Genomic DNA, 19,742 nt, shown 5'->3' with positions numbered 1-19,742 from the left:
CACCTGACAAATTAGTACGCTGATATTTGGAGGGGGGATGGGCGGGAGGTGGTACAGTGTGAACACTTCAGGACATGGTGGGAATTGTACTTAAACAATGTTGTCGTCCAGTCTTGGGCTGGGCGTAATTCTTTTTCACCTTCTCGTGTCACTTGGTCACAGTGTCAGTTGTGCTCACATGTCATTGGGTGCCACCCTTGCCGCAAATATGTTTTATAACTCTCCTCAGATATGTCATGGAATGGTTCCGAATTTCTCAGTTCTACTTTGAGTGCTGCTGTGGCTTTGCAGTTGTTTGTTTGTAGTGTTATTAATGTCAGGATTCTTTTGCATTTCATTTGATGCGAGTTGGAGCTGTTGTAAAGGGGTTTATGGGGTGCCATTACATGCACTGCGTTGAGTTAGCTGGCTTATCAGTAACACAACACTCTGCAAGATAGCTAGAGCCTAAAATTATGCACTTTATTTTAAATCTCAAAAAGAACAAAATGTTCCAAATCTTTGAAGTTATTTTTCATTAGCATATTGAAAAGTAAAGTCAAAACAATGTAACTTTTTTACTAGAGAAAACTCATAACTCTTGTGTCACACAAGTTAAATAGAAAGGTTTGCTAATATAAGAGGGGGGGATTCTCTTGGATCTTTGAAGGATTTGGTTTTATTCCAGTTCTACATTTTTAGGCTAACAGCTTTCAGAGTGGCTTTTCTGTGGTTTATAAATCTTATGCATTACTGTGTGTTCCTGTGGAAGTTTCCTTCGGTCTGTCACATGTCAGATTTCGCTGCATGGGTGCTTCCCTCTGCCCTTTGCAGGAGCCTGCCTTTCTCCCCTGGTGCAGCGGCTTTCCTTCTTTTGTCCTTCCCTGCTTTTTCTTTCTGAATCCACTGATGCTCTTTCTCAGCAGGCCATGGTCTATGGTACCCCCAGAGAAAACTCCAACTGCACTGAGAAGTTTTATCCTTCCTTACAGAAAAGTGCTTTATGGGTTTAGTTTTTTTCCTGCTTGAAGACTTCATTTTACAAAGTTTGCGAAATTATGTCATATAATTGTGTGTCCCAAAAAATCTGGAAGTAGTGAATGTTGCAGCCTGCATTAATGACACAATTAAACATTGTGTCAACAATCAGCAGGTCCTGCATGTACCACTTCTGGGCTTCCACCCTTGGCCCATGGATGGACTGTTTTCAAAGGTCAAACATCACTGAAGTCCTTTTTCCCAAAGCAGTGTCCCATATTCTGTTCCTGTTGGCATCAGTTGTGGTTTAGGCAGAAAGAAAAGTCTGTGGAAATATAACTGAGCCCACCAACTCCTTTTGCTCTTTTACCAAGAAAAGACAGTAAAGGTAAAATCAGAGCTAGGAGAAGTCATGTCTGTCTTTTAACAGAGCTGCAAGTACAATGCTGTTGCTAATGTCATTAAATCAGCTGGATAGAAAAGGCTTTTTAATGAAGCACAAGTAGATGCTGTTTAGTTTACAGACTAATTTTCCATTAGCAAGGCAATTTACCGCTGAATTCTTTAAAGTGCAGATCCCTAGCAATGCTCAAAATAAAGACCTACTCATGCAAGTAGAATTCAGTAAGTGGTGAAAAGAGGTAGAATAAACAGCATTTATTCAGGGGCAAAACTAGCACTGCATTCATTAAAGTTATCTGTGTAAAGAAGAGTGTGGACTGACAGCTATATGTTAGATTCTAGCAAGCAAATAAATATTTCTGTTTTCAGGTGTCCTATAGAAAACAGACTGTGATTAACTTCAGTAGCACAAGAATATGTCCATTTGCAGGTGATATAGCAGTGAAAAGTATAACGGAGGAAAGTAAGAATAGCAAAAGAAATGTATTTTGTATATGCAGTTTATCAAATCTTCTTTCCCTTCCTTCAGCCCTGAGAAGGTGATTTCTCATTCATATCTCCTTCTAGTGATCAGATTAATCTTAAAGCTGTATCTGGGGAGAAAATATAACTGAATTAATGTGTGCAGCTTTCCTTCTGGAATTATTTCATTTGGATATATTCTTGGGAGGTGTGGGTTAGATATCAGGAAAAGATTTTTCACCCAGAGGGTGATTGAGCTTTGGAACCCCTTGGCTCCCCAGGGAATGGGTCCCAGCATCAAGCCTGCATGAGTTCAAGAAGCATTTGGACAATGCTCTCAGACACATGGTGTGATTCTTGAGGTGTCCTGTGCAGGGCCAGGAGTTGGATTCAATGATCTTGATGGGTCCCTTCCAACTCAACATATTCTATGATTATATGACCAACTAAATCTTTGCTGAATTATATGACAAATGAGAGAATTTGCAGTGTGTTGGAAAGATGAAAACCCAAGAAAAGCCCAAGAGTGGGAAGTAGCATCTTCTGAACTGTTAGATGCCATTTAAAGGAAATAACTGACTCCTATAAATTACCTGATTCAATATAAATATTCCAGTCCTGTCTGGGATGTATTTAGGGTTAAATGATATTTTGTTATCTCATTAAAGAGTGGAGCACATGCACCCTTGATGGTCTAAATAGGGTGTGTATTTTGGGCAGTGGGTGCTGTCGTTCCTCTTGGGAGACTTTCAGCACCAGTAAGCACACTCTGTGTAAACAGATCTGGTTTAGTGGTTAAAAAACAGCTATTTATATAATGCACAAGTGAAATTTCATAGTGCTGTTCTAATCTCAAGTGTTTTCTTTCATCATCTCTTCTGTTTAAGAGGATCTGATAATTTTCATCTTATTTCCACTGTGAAAACATTCAATCCCTATATTTAAGTCTAAATCCCAGGAGGATATCATTTAGAAGGAATATTGTGCCATGAATGATTCTCCCCTAGAACATTAAGCTGCCTGATGGTTTAATAATTTGCTATCTGAAGTACTGCATGTTAAAAGATGGAGATCTCTGTATTTGGGACTGCATCTGCTATCATCTTCCCCAAGCTTAACACTTCTGTTAACTTTGAATTCAGTTAACTGAATTCTCCTCAGTGCTATTTATCAATATATGCAGTAACTTTCTGCTTAATATTTAGGTTAATCAAATAATTCTGCTTTCAATTCATTTGTATTTACTCTTTTTCAAAAGCCCTGTCCCCTCTTTTCATATTGCATATTTCACCAGATTCTAGTCTAGCTACCACTTCATCAAGTTTTAAAGATAAAATATTTCATTTTAACAGCTTGAGTTCGATATGAATAACTTTACAAAATATTATTAAGGTTAAAGCTTCTGAGTTTATGGATGTGTTTTGTACTTACATCTTAAATACATGTTGTTTCATAATAAATTTTCAGCATGCAGCAACAAAACTAAAATGTTGGTCTGACTTCTGCATTTTGGTATTAGAATCCAGCTTCATTGCTTCCACCTATGGGCAGCCTAGCAATGGAAAGGAAGACTTTGAAATTGTACATATGTGTTTTTAAAGGATTTTGCTGGTTCTACCAGAAATTAAATAAGCCTGTTCAACTGTGTTTAGTTCTTGCTCTGACCTGGAATCTTCTTCCTCAGACTGGCATCAGGGCTAGATCCATTCTGGCTTGCTCATGTGGATGCAACCCTTGTTTTCTCCTCTTTTGTGACAGGTAACCTGGGGTCCCAGCTGGTCGAATACAAAGAAGAGATGTACATAACATCTGACTGTGGGAACACGTGGCGTCAGGTAGGAGGCATAAATCATCAAAGGAACCTGGAAATGATTGTAATGTACCAAATGTGATGAATTATGTAATGCTTAGCTAATCTTTAGATACTCACTCTTTTGAAGGAGGTGGTATTATTACCTCCACTTTGCTTGGAAACTAAGAGATTAAGGAGGTGATTTTCTAGGACTCAAATTGATCAGGCTGTCAGGTTCTGCTGAAGTTCAAATATTTTGGTCTCTTTAAAGATCCTGTAAGTATCTTATGCAAAAAACATTGTGTCTGTTTAGGTTTTTAATAATTTAAGTAATCTTCCTATGCTAATGATGAAGTGGACTTGGGCAAGATCTTGCAGTACAAACATTCTGAGCTAAAAGACATAGCTTAGGTACAAGGGCAAAAATTCTTTTGCTTCATAGTCTGAAAGCTGTTACTAAAGCATAAACTTTTTCTTCATTGAAACTGAGAGAGTGAAAAGATATTTTCAAAAAATAATAAAAATTTGTAAGTCTTTTTCATGATTTATTAAATTCAGGGACTACAAATACCAAAGTGTTAAAAAGAGAACAGTGATATCATAATGCTACTTGAATTCTGGATGGCTTTTTCTTCCAGTGACTAGTTGTCAGCTGAAGCATTTCACCTTTCTCATGTATTATTTCCTAAGCTGCTCTTTCTCAGCGTGGTGGGTTTGCCCTGGCTTGATGCCAGGTACCCACCAACCTCTGTCATTGCTCTCCTCAGCTGCACAGGGGAAGGAGAATATAACAAAAAACTCATGGCTTGAGATAAGAACAGGGAGAAGTTGGTCACCACTTACCACCTCAGGCAAAACAGACCTGACTTGGGGGATATTTATTTATTGCCAATTAATAGCAGAGTAGGATAGTGAGAAATAAACCCAAATCTTACAACAGCTTCCCTGTACCTCTCCCTTCATCATGGGCTCAGCTTTACTCATTAATTCTCTACCTCCTCATCCTGAGCCACACAGGGGGATGTAGAATGGGGGCTGTGGTCAATTCAACACACCTATCTCTGCTGCTCTTTCCTCCTCACAGGGAGGACTCCTCACACTTCCCCTGCTCCAGTGTGGGGTCCCTCCCACAGGAGAACAGCTTTCAATGAACTTCTCCAACATGAGTCTTTTCCATGGGCTGTAGTTCCCCATGAGTTCTCCAGAGTGGGTTCTTCCCATGGGTTCTTCCCATGGGTCAGAGCCCCTCAGGAGCAGGCTGCTCCAGCATGGGTCCCCTCTGGGATCGTAAGTCCTACCAGCAAACGTGCTCCAACATTGGCTTCCTGTGGAGTCACAGCCTCCTTCAGCCATCCACCTGCTCCAGTTTCCTTGAGGCATGTCCACCTGTTCCACCATGGAGTCCTCCATGGGCTGCAGGTGGATCTCTGCTCCATCCTGGACCTCTGTGGGCTGCAGGTGGATCTCTGCTCCATCCTGGACCTCTGTGGGCTGCAGGGCTACGGCTGCCTCACCACTGGAGGTTGCAGGGGAACCTCTGCTCTGGCACTTGGAGCACCTCCTGCCCCTCCTTCTGCACAGACCTTGGTGTCTGCAGGGCTGTTCCTCTCTCATATCCTCACCTCTTCATTCCTGCCGTAGTTGCTGTTGCGCACTTAAATACATAATCCCAAAGGTGCTGCTGCTGTCGCTGATTGACTCAACCTTGACCAGTGGCATGTCCATCTTGAAGCTGGCTGGTGTTGGCTGTAGGATGTGGGAAAGCTTCTCTAGAAGTGTCTCAAAGAAGCCACCCCAGTGGACTAACCTGCTACCAAAACCATGCTGTGCAAACCCAATGCACTCAGCATAGAGGTATTTTCTTTCTCTATATATGTATATAGCAACAATACACAATATCATATAGATTCTACTTATAATATATATCCAGGATAAAAAAAAAGCACCCTCAAAGGACCAAAATGTTTTCAAAAAATAATTTCATTTTGATTAGTGATGTAGTGTTCAGCTGAAATAAAATTTTGTTATTTTCTTAGAACTATTAAGTCTGAAAATGTTCTCAGTAGTGTTATTGAATGAGCTTGGGGAATATGAGGTTTAAAGAGAAAAATACAGACAGTTTCTTATATTGCTGTTGTAGGGTTCCATTCATACTCCACAGAGTACTTTAAAAAGAATTGGGTTATTTTTGTAATGATAATGTCCTTTGATGCTAAAAGATAAAATTTTATACCAAATTCCATCTTGAAATCTAGCATACAATAAATAGGTGTTTAAATGCAAAAACCTTCCAGGAATTACAGTGGGTACTGTGTTGTTTAATACTTCTTAGAGGCCTCTCATAATTTCTTGTCAGCATTTGCCAAAGTTTTATAGTTTTTCTGGGGTGAAAAATAAGAAGAAAAGAGGAATGAGATCAAATTCGTGTTTTCACTGCTTTTTATTTGTAGAGACACACAGGTAAATTATATGTGTTGCAACTTGACCCTAAGGTGCCTAATTATGCTGTAAAATCAACCACAAACTGATCCCTCATTGTGACAGTCAAAATGTCAAACAACATTGCTAGCTTTATTTTAATTGAAACTCCTATGAAGCCCTTGAAAGAGCTCGCTCAGTTCTGATATTTGCGATCAGAATGAAACTGTAGATTATTTTATGTATTTCATGGCCTCACTGTGCACAATTAAACGATTCTCCCAGAGGACAGCGGCACATTTCCTTTCTCTGCTGGAGTTCTTACAACAAAAGAGAAGGCTTCAGTCAGGTGATACAGGAATTTAGATAATTCAGTAAATTGCAGGTCTTGTGAGAAGTCCTGTGCTTTGGCACAACACTTTGTCTGAGTTTAAGTCTCTGCCTTGGAGACTTTGTGGTTGTCATGAGTGAGGGTCTGGCACCTTTCTCACAAGCTCACATGATGTTGCTGAGTTGTGTACAGAGAAGAGGAGCAGTCTCTGCTTGTGTGTGGAGACAGAGAATGAAGAAAAGCAAACATAAGAGACTTAGGGGAAGGTGCAGTGCAAGGAATTAATTAAAACTTTCTTGACATAATAGCAGTATTGGTTCATAGGACTGTGGATTATAGGACTGTAGGGAAGGTCAAAGATCCTGTAATTCAATGGTGGGCTCTGAGACAGCATCAAACCTTCCATAGCTTGCATTTGATGTGGCCATAAAAGGGTTCAGAAAGACTTCCCTATAAACACAGCCAGAGTTCATAGACAGAAAGGAATGCCTAAATAAGAGGTTTTGAAATTAAGTAAATTCTGGTGATAAATGGAAATGTTCGGGAAAAATCAGAAGGTTGGTGAGGAGGACTGTAAACACAGTCAAGTGATGTGCAGTTCAGGTGTCAAAATCCACATATATCACAGTATTAATTTTTTGGCCTTCTGTGTTGGACAAGTCAAACAGCTGTGTTTAGATAACATAGGCCTGTGATAGAGGCACAGTGTCAAACATGGCTGAGATCCCTGCCCTGCTGCTGCAAGGACCAAAGCAGAGTGGTAAATTACACCTGTGCAAACCTCTACAATACAGTGGGCTGGGTGATCCTCTGGCATGGACTAAGCTCTGCAGTGTCTGCATCCCCACTTGTATGTCTTTGCCCAGGTGCTGCTTCAGGGTTCCCCTGGTTGGCCAGGTAATGAGGATAAATTTATTATTGCATTTCATCTGTGGTTTTGTGGTTGTTCCTGCATCCTGCCTGTGTCTGCTCACACAAAAAGCAAAACCAAGAATTATTATTATAAATAACCACAATACCACTTGTGCTGGTTCCAGTTGTTCTTCTACCTCTCTGTTGCATAGTTGAGCTGCTTGTTGGCATATCTTGAAACCATCAGTCTTTGTTTGAAGAAAACTGACAATTGTGGCTATGGACTGTACAACCTTGCACTGTAAATAGCAGTAGTGCTTTAGGAGCTGATTGGCAAGCAGCTTAAACATCCATGCCGTGAGCTGGACTGCAGAAGAAAGGAATCTCACTTTGACATTATCATGAAATATGTGGGCTTAGAATCATAGATTCATTAAAGTTAGAAAAGACACTTAAGATCACTAAGTCCAACTGTTAATTTAAGTGCCAAGTGGACCATGAAGATGTAGCCTAAGGTGAACTCATGTTTATTTGAAAGATTTCTCTGTCTATTATACCAGGAAAACAATATAATAAAATGTGCTAATGAACATGAAATATTAGGATACTCTGTTAAGTGCTAAGGATTACCTTATGTATACGTATGAGTGGTTTTGTTTTAATACTGATTTCTGTTCACAAGTCTGGTTGCCGTTGTTATGTTAACAGCATCTGTTACAACACTGTACTTGAAATACAGCGAAGTATTTATACAGCAAAGAATAAGAGAAAGGTCTGCATTTCAAAGAAAATGGCATAAATAAAAGGAAAAAGTCAGCAATAATAAACTTTTCACATTTGATCTGCTACCAGAGTAGCTCTTGCAGCAACAAAATGTTCAGCAAAGCTAATGAGGTTACACAGAAAGCCTTTTGGATGTCTAGGAACTAAATCTAGACCTCTGGAGCTTTAGTCTGGTGGTTTTTTGTTAGAATATTATTTATCTATGTCAAATCCTTGTGTATCAAAGCAACTTGGAAAACCTTTGGTTAAGTGAGAATGCATGTTTTCCTGCAGGCGTCTTAGGAGATAGATGGTAACACTTCTAAGCACAACAAAAAAGGATCTATTTCCAGCCTTTCAACCCTGAGAATGTCCAACTGGCTCATTCTGTGTAGAAAAGCTTCTGTTTCCAGATTTAAATTTAGTAATGGATATCACTTGATGAAATTAAAAAAGTAATCTCAGGAATTTTTGTTTATTCTTGCAAGTTCTGTAATGCGAAGTAAAATTGTATGGCATCTATTTCTCTAGGACCACTTAAATATGCTCTCACTGATTTCATGGAGCTGTCTCAATTACTTCCAACAGATATTCTGGCCTGAAATAGCTGCTGAAGTGTTGGGATAGATGTAGGAAGAAAAGCATTTAGAGCAGAAGGAAGAGGATAGAATAGAAGCTGATATTGTGGTTATAAAGCACAAAACATGCACAAAAATTACAGAAATAGATTATAAAAAACTTTTTCTGTAGTGGCTGGCTACTAGTAAGGATCAGAATAGATTTATTTCCTGCTTTAGTTATTGGAGAGATGTATATCAGAACTTGTGGCCTGCTGTGAACTCACATATCTCATCTTCATAGGTCTGAACTTCATCTCTGTTACTGGGACCACCTTTGCCTCGATCCTTTGCAAACTGTTTGTCTTGGGTTTTTTACCAGAAAGTAGAGATAAATATTTACTTTTGTGATAAGCAGGCATGAAACTGTTCATTCTTTTCAATGTATGAAGACGAAGAATTGTTTTCATAAGGCTTTCATACATTTCATTTATAAAAAGTTGGAAGTGTGTGCAAGAAGAGCATGAAATAACAACTGCATTAATATGCCAGTAGTGTGTCCTCTGTGCTTTATAGTGTGCTAAAGCAGGGTTATTAAAATGCAACGTGCAGACCCACCATGGTGCTTTTCTGGGAAAGGCTGCAGGTATCAGCTTCCTTTATCTTTGGTGCTGAAGCTATGGGAGACTTGGTGTCCCAGCATTTTGGTTTGATGAAAAGTTCAAACAAAGTTTAGAGGAGGATCAAAACTCTGCTTGCTTATCTGACTCCGGCTGATCTCATCCTTTTGAAGTGCATCTAAAATTAATGTCTGTCCTTTACTGAATTCTCTTCTAAAATACACAGCTGGGGGAATGAGTAGGTTGGACTATCAGTGCCTCGTATCAGGGTTTTGTCTGTAAATTGGCAACACTGAAAAACTGATCAGACACTTGAAGCCTCAGGATTCCCATAAAATATGTTCTTACTAGATGAGAGGAAGACTGAGTTCTCAACCCATATAAAATCCTTCCTATTTTTGAAGTAGTTGTGAGTGTGCTGTAAGATATTTTCACCCCAGCTCCAGCTCAGTCTAAGAAATCCTCTAAATGTAGCATTTAGTTTTGCAAAAAAAAGGAAAATAATTTAGTATTGTCAGTATTTTTTCATTTACAAGGCAAAGTAAAGCTAACCTTTATTGTTTTCACCTTTGCTTTGTCAAAGCATACGGGAGACTCCATGTTTGTCTATAAAGGCTAAGTGTGTATAATTCTCACATATCACTTGGTCTTGTGTTTAATGAACTACAGAGGTTAATAACAAAAGTAAATCCTGTCTTAAAACAGATTTTAGATGTAAAACAGGAAAGGTGCTTTTATTTTAACACTGCTGATAGCCTCTAGAAGAGGAATTAAAACAATTTATGCTGTTTTTAGTCCTTTATATCATTAAATCAATATTACATGTATCTTGATTCCAAACTCACAGTGGTCTCCATGGGACATCACATAATATTTAAACTTAAACTCATTGACACTGGAAATGCAGAAAACATGCTTGCACTAATTATTTCACATTCTGGTAGTTCTGGGGAATATGTGAGAAAGTCACGGACAGCAGTACTTTTCCTTTTTTTCTTAGAATTAAACTACAAAGCATTTTATTCTGGAGGATACACAGAATATGGCAAACACCAAAGTAAGGTGATGGGTCACTTGGTGATATATAACAGGAAGGAATGCAGAATGCATGCTATGAGAAATATAAGCTTGGGCTAAAATCACTTTAGGCAGTTTAATCTGACTGTGATTTGACCCTGAACATTTTCTGATTCACCTACTTAACTTTATTTTCTTTTACAGCTGGGAGAAATATAAGACTTAACATTACTTTTATGTTCTTTTCGATTTGAAGTGTGGGCATTATAAAACATAAGTCTCTTAATTCTTGTTTGCTTGTTCATTTTATTTCAGCTGTTTTTTACATTTGCTTAGCTGGCCTTTCTTTGTCTGACTTGCAGGTCTTTGAAGAAGAGCACCACATCTTGTACTTGGACCATGGTGGAGTTATTGTGGCTATCAAAGACACCTCTATTCCTCTGAAAATACTCAAGTAATTCTACAGTCAATTAGAGTAGAGCTGTTGTGTACTCACGACCTCAGGCAAAGTTCAGAGTTTAAGATAAGCATTTCATTGTGATCATGTATGAAGCACAGGTGGAGTCAACTTAACATTCATTGAGTCAACAAAAATGCAGTTGGATATTTACTTTAAGATTATTTCATGGTGCTGAAGATACCATGGCATCATGCATTAATCATAATAAAATTTTCTTGCACCAGAGTAGGCATTTTTGCTTAAAAGAGTGTTCTGGAACTCTACAGTAGAAGGTGTGTTCAGCATAATTGTTTATCTGCTGCTGGTTGGCACCAGCAGTACGAGTCAGTGATGCTCAGCCTGTGCTGCATATGTGGCTTAGGTGTGCAGCCAGGAGAGTTCATTGATACTGTAAAGTCTCTGTCCTCTTCAAGGGCCATAGGGAAATTGGAGAATAGTCCTGTGTTTCTCTGGCAAGAGCAATTTAAGGTAGAGTTTGGGAGTCAATAGGTGAAGGACTTTTTTGGGCTTATGTGCTTTGTAATTTGGTGTGCCAGAATCACAGCTCATCCGAGATATTCATGCACAAAGTAACTGCAGTGTGCATAGATCTTCTCCTAGGTGACAGTGCAGCAAATGGCCTTCTCGGCCTGTTTGGCAGCAAAGGCTTGTGCAAAGCAGTTTGGTATAAAATATCAAGTTTTAGACTGCATGATAGTGCAGCAAAACATGGTAACCTTGTGTAATGGCACACAGAATTATAATCTTCAGCATAAAAATACATCTTTAAAGAAGCCATTAAAAGACATAAAAAGACATCTTTATCACTTGAGAATTGGCTCATTTTTGCAGAGTTGTGTTATATACATGAATAGGAACTAGGCTCTGCATCTGGTTGTCTGGACTGAAAGCCATCATTAACCCACTGTCCAAAAGACCTGAAGGAAATGTACAGAAAAAAGAGACTTCGACTTATAAGTTTTGGGATGCACATTTGAAATATGTTTTGCTGAGTCATCAATATCTTTTGCAAATGTTTAAGTGAATGGTAGCAGCCGTGAAGGGCCACCCTCATACTGATGCCTGGAGCTAGTGCACCTCCCGTGTTTTAGCAGTTGGCCTCTCATGTTTCACTGGCCTCTGCTTAACAGATCTATAGATCGGAGACTACTTGAAAGAATGAAATGTGAAATAGTTTGATTTTGAACCTTCAAGGTAACAAGATAATTTGTTGATAGAGCTCAGTTTTTATTCTACCTGAGGAATTTTATTTTATGGAAAATTTATTACACCTTCTCAAAAAACTGTGAATCCCTGGATAAGTTGCTGAGTGAAGATCACATTAATATCATTCACTGTCTAGGCACACTCTATGTTGTGATTGAAAATCTTAAGCTTCAGTAATGAGGGGATTTTTAAAGTTCATTCTGCTTTGTATACCAACAGTTGTAAATGAAAGCCTTTTCTGCTTTTTTACAGGTTCAGCATAGATGAAGGCCAGACCTGGAGCACACATAATTTTACCAGCACTTCCGTCTTTGTAGATGGACTACTTAGTGAACCTGGAGATGAGACACTGGTCATGACGTAAGGTTTTGGTTTCACCTCTGTTTTCAGGGCTCTCTCTGTGTATGCATTTGCATGGATTTTCAGCTGTGCATGTTTGAGATGGTCCTTGGGTCAGTGGCTTTTGCTTCTCACAGTCACACAGACACTTACAGTAATGTCTGAACCTCCGTGGTATGTAACCTGTCTTTGAAATCATCTGATTGCAGTATTTCAGATTTTAAAGATAATGTTCAGATGAAATCTTGCAAAGTTACCACTGGGGAGAGTGGAATAATAGGACTGCTTTACAAATCTGAAAGATGCAGGGGAAAAAATAACTATTTCCTCTTGGTTTTTTTTTTTTTTCTACAGATTTTTAGTCAGACATCAAAAATGTTAAACATCTCTTGTCTTCACTGTGTAAATAACTATAGTATTGTCTTAGCAAATAACACTGCAGTTCTTGATGTAACCAAGCACTGTGCTATCAAATATTTGTTTTTATTCTGTGCAGTGACAGAGGCAGATGCTGTGAATAGAGTTAAAAATAACCAAATTCTGCAACTCAGAATTGTTTATCCTGTTTATCTGTCTTTTTCCAAAGGATCAGGGACATCTGGATCTGAGCTGCACATTTTACTCCATCTCTAGGATAAATGCTAGTATTTTAGAAATGTCTGAGAGTAAAAAACACCTGTCCAGTAAGGGAGAAAGGCACATGCTGCCTGCAGCCAGAGAGGGGAGTGCATTTAGGGCAATGCACGCAGGTTGTTGTGTGTGCTCCTATTGCAACAGTTCGTGTGATTCTTTATATGGAGCTCAGTGTGCTCGTGACAAGCTTTTTCTCCCAGGGGTTACAAATAGAGCTGCCTTTGACATGTATCAGTAGCATTTTCCCAAAGGCAAAATAAATTAATAGCCCAGTGTATAAAGGACCCTCAGCAAAGCAAAAATCCTACCCACTGTACTTCAAAGGTTGTGCCAAGTTCATAGCGCTGCGCTGTGCAGACGTGGCATTTGGTCTGTTGGTTGTTTCTCTCTTTCTTCACTGCCCCATTTATCCTCCATTATGCATCTATAACCTGAGAAGAACAGTATTATCCCATCATTTTCCTCTTCTCTCAAATACAGGTTTATTTATGATATAATATCTGCCACATGGAGACACTTTTGCCTCTGAATGAGGGATTTCCATTGATTTCAGTAAAAGTAGATGGATCAAAAGCTTATCCCAAACTGTACTTGCTGGCAGATAAAATGATGTGTGATGACTGAATGCTCTGGGCTTGGGTTTTTTCCTTTATTAAGTATCATTAAAAGCAGTGATTCTGTGAAGATGTGCTTAAATATCTGGCTGAATGGGCTAAAGAGCTCTTGTAAAACATGATGCCTTTCTAAAATCACCTATCTAAAATACATGCAGCTGCAGCTAGATTTGGTACATGAGCCCAAACTAACAAAAGCATCGTGTGACTTGCATATGTCTAAAGGCACAGCAAGAGTCTGACTCTAGTGTGTAAAGTCAGGCTTGTAAGATCTTCCTTTTTAGCTGGTTTTACTGAGCATGGAGGGCATCAAACATTTAATAGCACAGACTGGCCCTGAAGACACGTGCAAATTTCTTACCAGATTCTAAAGACAATATGAAGAATAAACCTGCAATATGTGTTTCATTGTTGCCATTGTATCAACTTGTCTCTCCAACTGCTTTGACTGTTTTACCTTCAGGGTGATGCTGTCAGCCCAGTGGTGCTCTATCTGACTTTGTGTCAAGACCTTTTGTCGTTCTGTCTGGCTTAGTTCATTTTTCCTGAAAACCTATTCTTGTACTAAGTTATTGTGCTTGACTTAATCTACAGTGATTTGTTGCTTTTGAGAAATTCAGATTCCCTGGAAAAAAAACCAGAAATCAACTATTCCATCTTTTCATTTTGTTAGAAAGAATTTTCTTCCTTGTAGAACATGGTGAGAGGACCTTGTAAATGGTAATGGCAATAAATTAATTGAGGAATCCCCAAATCTATTGCCAGGGACCTAGTTTGATATATTTTGGGAATGTATGGGAATTTGATTTTCATCCTTTGGTATGGAATGTGCTTGAATAAAGACTTTGAATAAAGAGTATGATGTCAAAATCTGCATAAATTAGTAGAGATAGCATAATTCTGAAGTGAGAAGGTAATAACTGAAAAAATGTGCAGGAAAATTAAGGAATAGATAGTATTTCATTTAAAGCTTCTAGAATAAGCTCACAAAAGAGTCAAAGAATATTTTATGTGTCCTGAAATTGATTGTTAAGCTAAAATCCTGGTTCCACTGAAGTCGGTCTGTGTGTAAGAGCCTTCTCATTCTCCAGCATGGTGTGTGGGATATTGACTGGACTTGTAAGTGGCTTGCATTTGAATTACAGTTCTGTTTTAATTTATCCAGAATCATGAAATCACAGAATGGTTTGGGTTGGAAGGGACCTTCGAGACTATTTAGTTCCACTCCTCCTCTCATGGGCAGGGACACCTACTAGAATAACTTGCTCAAAGCCCCATCCAGCCTGGCCTTGAACATTTCCAGAGATGGAGTATCCACAGCTTCTCTGGCCATGGTCCAACGCCTCTGCACCCTTCTTGTGTTGGGGACCCAGACAGAGCTGGATGCAGCACTATGGGTCTCATGAGAGTGGACAGAGTGACAGAATCCTCTCTCTTGCCCTGAGGCCCACAGTGATATGGATGCAGCCCAGGATAAATTTGGCTTTCTGGGCTGTGAGCACATGCTGCTGGCTCATGTTGAACTCCTTGTCAATCAGCACCTCCCACTCCTTCTCATCAGGGTTGTTTTTAATTCATTCTTCCACTCAGCCTGTATTTGTGCTTGGGATTGACCCAAACCAGGTGCAGGACTTTGAATTTGGCCTTGTTGTACTTTATGAAGTTCACACAGGCCCACCTCTGAAGCCTTCAAGGTCCCTCTGGATGGCCATCCCTTCCCTCCAGTGTTTTGACTGCACCACACAGTTTGGTGTCATTGGCAGATTTTCTGAGGGAGCACTTGATCCTACTGTCCATGTTCCAGCAGAGGCGTTAAACTGCCCTAATCCCAATACTGACCCCTCAGGAATGTCACTCATTCCTGTTTTCCATTCCAAAATGAAGTGGTCTAGTAAACATTACTGAAGAAACAGGAAAATGTGAACCTGGTTGCCTCAATTCTTCATTTCAGAAAGTTTTGTGTTTTCTCCAAAATAGAGAGGAAAGCCAAATGTTGACTTGTCAAAAGTTTTCATAAAACTCAGTTGTCATCTGTCAGTCAACCTTAATCTAAATCATTCATTGAAATCCCCTGCAGTATTCAACATATGTACAAACAAATGCTAAGGAAAATATATTTTATTCAATTGTGCTCTGCAAAAGACCTAGTTAAGCTTTTTAGGAGTTTTAGTGGTAAAGTATTAAAAAACTTTAGGAAACTCATTCTGTTTTGAATCTGTCTAGATTTCCATTTCTAAAGAGATCTAGTTGGGAGTTTAGAAAAGAAAAGGAATAAAGTATTCATAAATTTTGTGAAACTTGATCTGTTCAAATCAACTTCTAAATGAGGAGCTCAAATCCAGTATTTATTGCTAAATTAATAAGTAAGGTCTGCTAAGACCTTTTGTCAACTAGTATATTTTCATCAAAATAGTGCGTGGACTAGTAGGTTTTATTTTGTTCTAAATTTGTAACATCGAAAGTTACTGCAACACAGATGAACAATACTGAACAATATTTTATAGTTGGGAAAAAATTACTTGCTAATACTGGATTGAGTAATGGCCTAACTCAGTGCAAAAGGAAGAATTGTTGTGCGTCTGAAATATTGATGTTCCTCTCCAGAGGAAATAGTTAATGTAATGAAAGTTTCAATCCTGTTGAAAATGCTTCTAAATCACATCTCAGCTTCTGGGAGTGTTTCCCAAACCAGGTTATTTAGATTGCAGTGTAAACCCAGTAGGCCCAATAACCTATGGTGCCACAGACCATAGCCACTTTTAAAAGGCCAATAAGCGGTTACGTAAAAGAACTGCTTTTCTTTATGTCAGGTAGAATCAAAATCTTCCTTGTGGGTAATTGTATTTTTTCCAGAGGGCTATTTTTTTTTATTGTCTCATAGAATAACAACTTTGGATGCTGCTGGGAGCTTTATGACATCTCTGAACTCCTGCATACATGTTTTGCTGTCTTGAATGCCCATTGTGTTCCTTTGGGTTCCTGGGTGATCACGGAAAGAGGAAGATATTCTAATTTTAACTTACTCAAAACCAGGTTAATGTTAATAGGTGTTAGATATTAGGTAGAGCGATCTGGATTTTTGTAACTGTTGATTCTTCTAGGAATGTAAACTTCACCTTTAACAACATCAATAGCAGTCAACATTACATGTACTTTGTGGAGCTTATTGTCTCACATGGCAGGAAATTCCTTTTCCTGTTCTCTTTGGGTATCTTTCTAGGTAAAAGTACTTCCCTGAGTTTTGAATTCTTCTCTGCTGACTTCCTCATACTGTAACACTTATAAAATGTAGATAAAAGTAGATAAAAGGTAGATAAAGCCTCATTATGATGGAGAATTTCAGCTGATTTCTGAAGGAAAATTCTAGGTTTTCTTTTCAGCTTGTTAATGTCTTGAAGGAGAATCATTGCTCAGTTATGAAATGGTTGTTCTGCTCTCTGCATGAGAAGGAACATATCTGAGAGTAGATAGAGGGAGCATGGTGAAAAAGCATTGGAAAAGCAAACTGCTTCTATTCCAATCTAATCTAGGTATCAGCTAATGCAGATGTACAGATTTCTGCTTAGCAGCAAGCCTAATGCTTTTGCTGCCATCTCTGTGGACACAGATGTTAGCAGAGCAAGTCAAAGCATTGCAGTGTCACCACCAACTTGTGACCTTGGAGTCAAGACATGGTACTGCCCCAGTTTCTCACTCTGCTCAAAAGAACTTTAGTGGGTAAAGTTTGTTTTTTAAATTTCTTTCCTTGTAGTTTTATATTGTCATCAGAAGCACAGGAACAGGATGCTTTCAGTGTCGCTTTAAAGCCCATATTTAATACATTTTTAGGACAAATCTGTTAATATATTGGAGTAAGAGGAACTGAAAAGTTAGGAATCCCTGTTCTGTAAGAATCTGTTATCATCTTGTCCCTATTTACAGGAGGAAAGGACAGAAAACGGTGAAGTGACTTTTTCATTCAGAATAGACTTTGTGTAATTTTAAGCCCTTGTGACAGAGAGAGCACCTTAAGCTTTGGTCCTAACTATGCTTCCTTTTAGTTTCTATTTCAAATAAATAACCATTACAAACTTAGAAAACAACTAAATTTTTTTAACACTTTATTTACTTTTGGTTGGGGCCTTAAACTATATTTTGCTCTCAAAATGAAGGAACCACAATTTAGGTGACTGTAGTCTATTAACTCTTGCTCTGCTAGGTGAAGTCTGAATTAAGAATTTCTAATTGTGATGAGACTATTTTTTTTAATATATGAGTAGGAAAGAGAGTATTAGCTGTAGAATTATAAAATTTTGCAAGAATCCCAGATTAATTTGATCTTTAAGTAAGATGAAAACGGAGAGTTGAATTATGTGAAAGCTATCCTCTACAGTGTCATATGTTTCTCTTTAAACAATTTTGTTCATTGTCCACCTTGTATTTAGTTCTGCATAAGACATAAGGCTAGGCAATAAATGTGCAATGTTTTCCAAACAGCATACGTGTTAAAAGGTTGTTCTTGGACAGGAATTTATCAAATAGATGGGAAAAAATGTTGGATGTAATTCACAGATATCATGGAGCCACTGAACTCCTGGATGAAGTGGAAACACCCTCATTTTGCTTCTCCCCAGCCCTTCTCAGAACCTAAGCATTCATTTCCGTTCTTTTTCCCCAAAAGAACTAAAACCAAGATGTTTTGGCATTAAAGAATGAATGGCAATTATTAGCTTATGGGAACAGGAAACAATGAAAAAACATATTTTGGTTCAATTTCAACTAAATTGTTTCCTCCCTTCATTTTTCACTTTGGCAGCCAAAAAAAAAACCAACCAAAACCCAAAAAACCCAGCTCAACCAAGAAACCCTACTCTTCTCTTTAGTGCATTAAGTATATGCATGTGTTTGTAGTTTAAGGCATTTAAATCATAAATGTCTCAGCATATTTGCACATGATCTCCTGTATACACAAGCACTTTTTATGTGCAGTTGCTTTATGTAGGCAGGTGTCTACTTTTGCACATGGAAGCATTCATCATTTCTGTAGTTGCAATTTAGGAAGGCCACTGAAATGTGACCTCTGTTATGTTCTTTTGGAGAATTAGAAAAATATGCTGAATTATAATCTTGATGTGTAACAGACTGCAGTTTGAATCTCACATTACTTTCACCCATTTTACCAGAAGGAACCCTCTGACTTATCTAGGTTTTTGTTGATTTTACAATGGTGTGATGGAAGCAAAGACAACTGTTGGAAGGAAAGCTCATCTAATATAGATTCACTTGTCATTTTCTCCTTTGAAAATAGTAGGTTTTAAATGTCACTGTAGGACATATTCATGGCTATCTCTGCCAACCCATATTCCCTTGGAAAATCTTTCAATAATAATATTATTCCTGTGAGTTAACGAGAGCACTCCCTGTTGGCAGTGGCTACACTAAAGTACATTCTTTCCTGCCACCATCTCATGACTTTACTCCTCAGCTAGGTAATTTCTACACAGATTTTGGCATGTCTTGCTGTATGTTTAAAGACACTGTAATAATATGAACCACAACAGGCAGAACAAAAAGAAGATTGTCACATTTATTTGCTTTTTCAGGGATATTTTCATCATTTGTAGTAAAGGTTTACGTGAAGCAAAGGACTCAGCTCTTTGAACTCTCCATAAATTGACAAGAGACTTCTAACAAATCCTTTTATGTAGAAGATAACTAAGGAAGATGCTGTTTTTTTAATGTAAATGGTCTTTGATATCTAGTGAACTGTAAGGTAGATTGAATATTTAATCTGAAATTGCAATTATGTTATAAAAATTAGCAGAGAGGTCTGAGAGTTAAAAAATATACAAAACATGAGAGTTTGAAAATATCCAAAACAATAAGTTCACTGACCATTCTATTTCCTTCTCATATGATTTACTGCTGGAAAGGAGAGCTCATATTCGGAACAAGGTATAAATATAATTTTTTGACAAAGCTCTGTGAGTGCTTCCATTTAAAAGGAGACAGAAAGAATTGTTAAAACAATTAACTAGCATTTCTCATAGTGTGGTTTCCTTTCATAGCTTGATCATATACTCACTGTTAGCTACTAAGGTTTAGATCTGTAAAGAATTTTGTACATGCTTGGACAGCTTTGCTTAGGTGCTCTCCAGAGGAATTTAGACATATTATTCAAGAGAGAGCCCTTGAGATTGCCCATCTCACCTGTATGTGGGGTCCTCAACTGACCCTGATTCAAATCCTAGGTTTTACTCTCAGTAGCTCTATACTTTTGAAGTCTCTTTCAAAAAAACTAGAGGCCCTGCTCCACCCCCAAGTGGCATATGAATTTAGCT

The 19,742-nt window shown here is 38.3% G+C and overlaps 1 protein-coding gene across 9 annotated transcripts in view; it reads left to right on the top strand.

Moving 5' to 3' along the window:
• SORCS2 (sortilin related VPS10 domain containing receptor 2) overlaps nucleotides 1-19,742 on the top strand; it is a 538,926-nt gene that overhangs the window by 468,753 nt on the left and 50,431 nt on the right. For all 9 annotated transcript variants that reach the window (XM_038134561.1, XM_038134560.1, XM_038134557.1 and 6 more), the window contains exons 12-14: nucleotides 3,580-3,656; nucleotides 10,533-10,624; nucleotides 12,089-12,196. In XM_038134561.1, coding sequence (XP_037990489.1) covers nucleotides 3,580-3,656; nucleotides 10,533-10,624; nucleotides 12,089-12,196 — 277 coding nt within the window. The remainder of the gene's footprint in view (nucleotides 1-3,579; nucleotides 3,657-10,532; nucleotides 10,625-12,088; nucleotides 12,197-19,742) is intronic.

Source organism: Motacilla alba, chromosome 4 (assembly GCF_015832195.1).
Source record: "Motacilla alba alba isolate MOTALB_02 chromosome 4, Motacilla_alba_V1.0_pri, whole genome shotgun sequence".
NCBI classification, from domain to species: Eukaryota; Metazoa; Chordata; class Aves; order Passeriformes; family Motacillidae; genus Motacilla; species Motacilla alba.
This window is presented reverse-complemented; position numbering and strand designations above follow the sequence as displayed.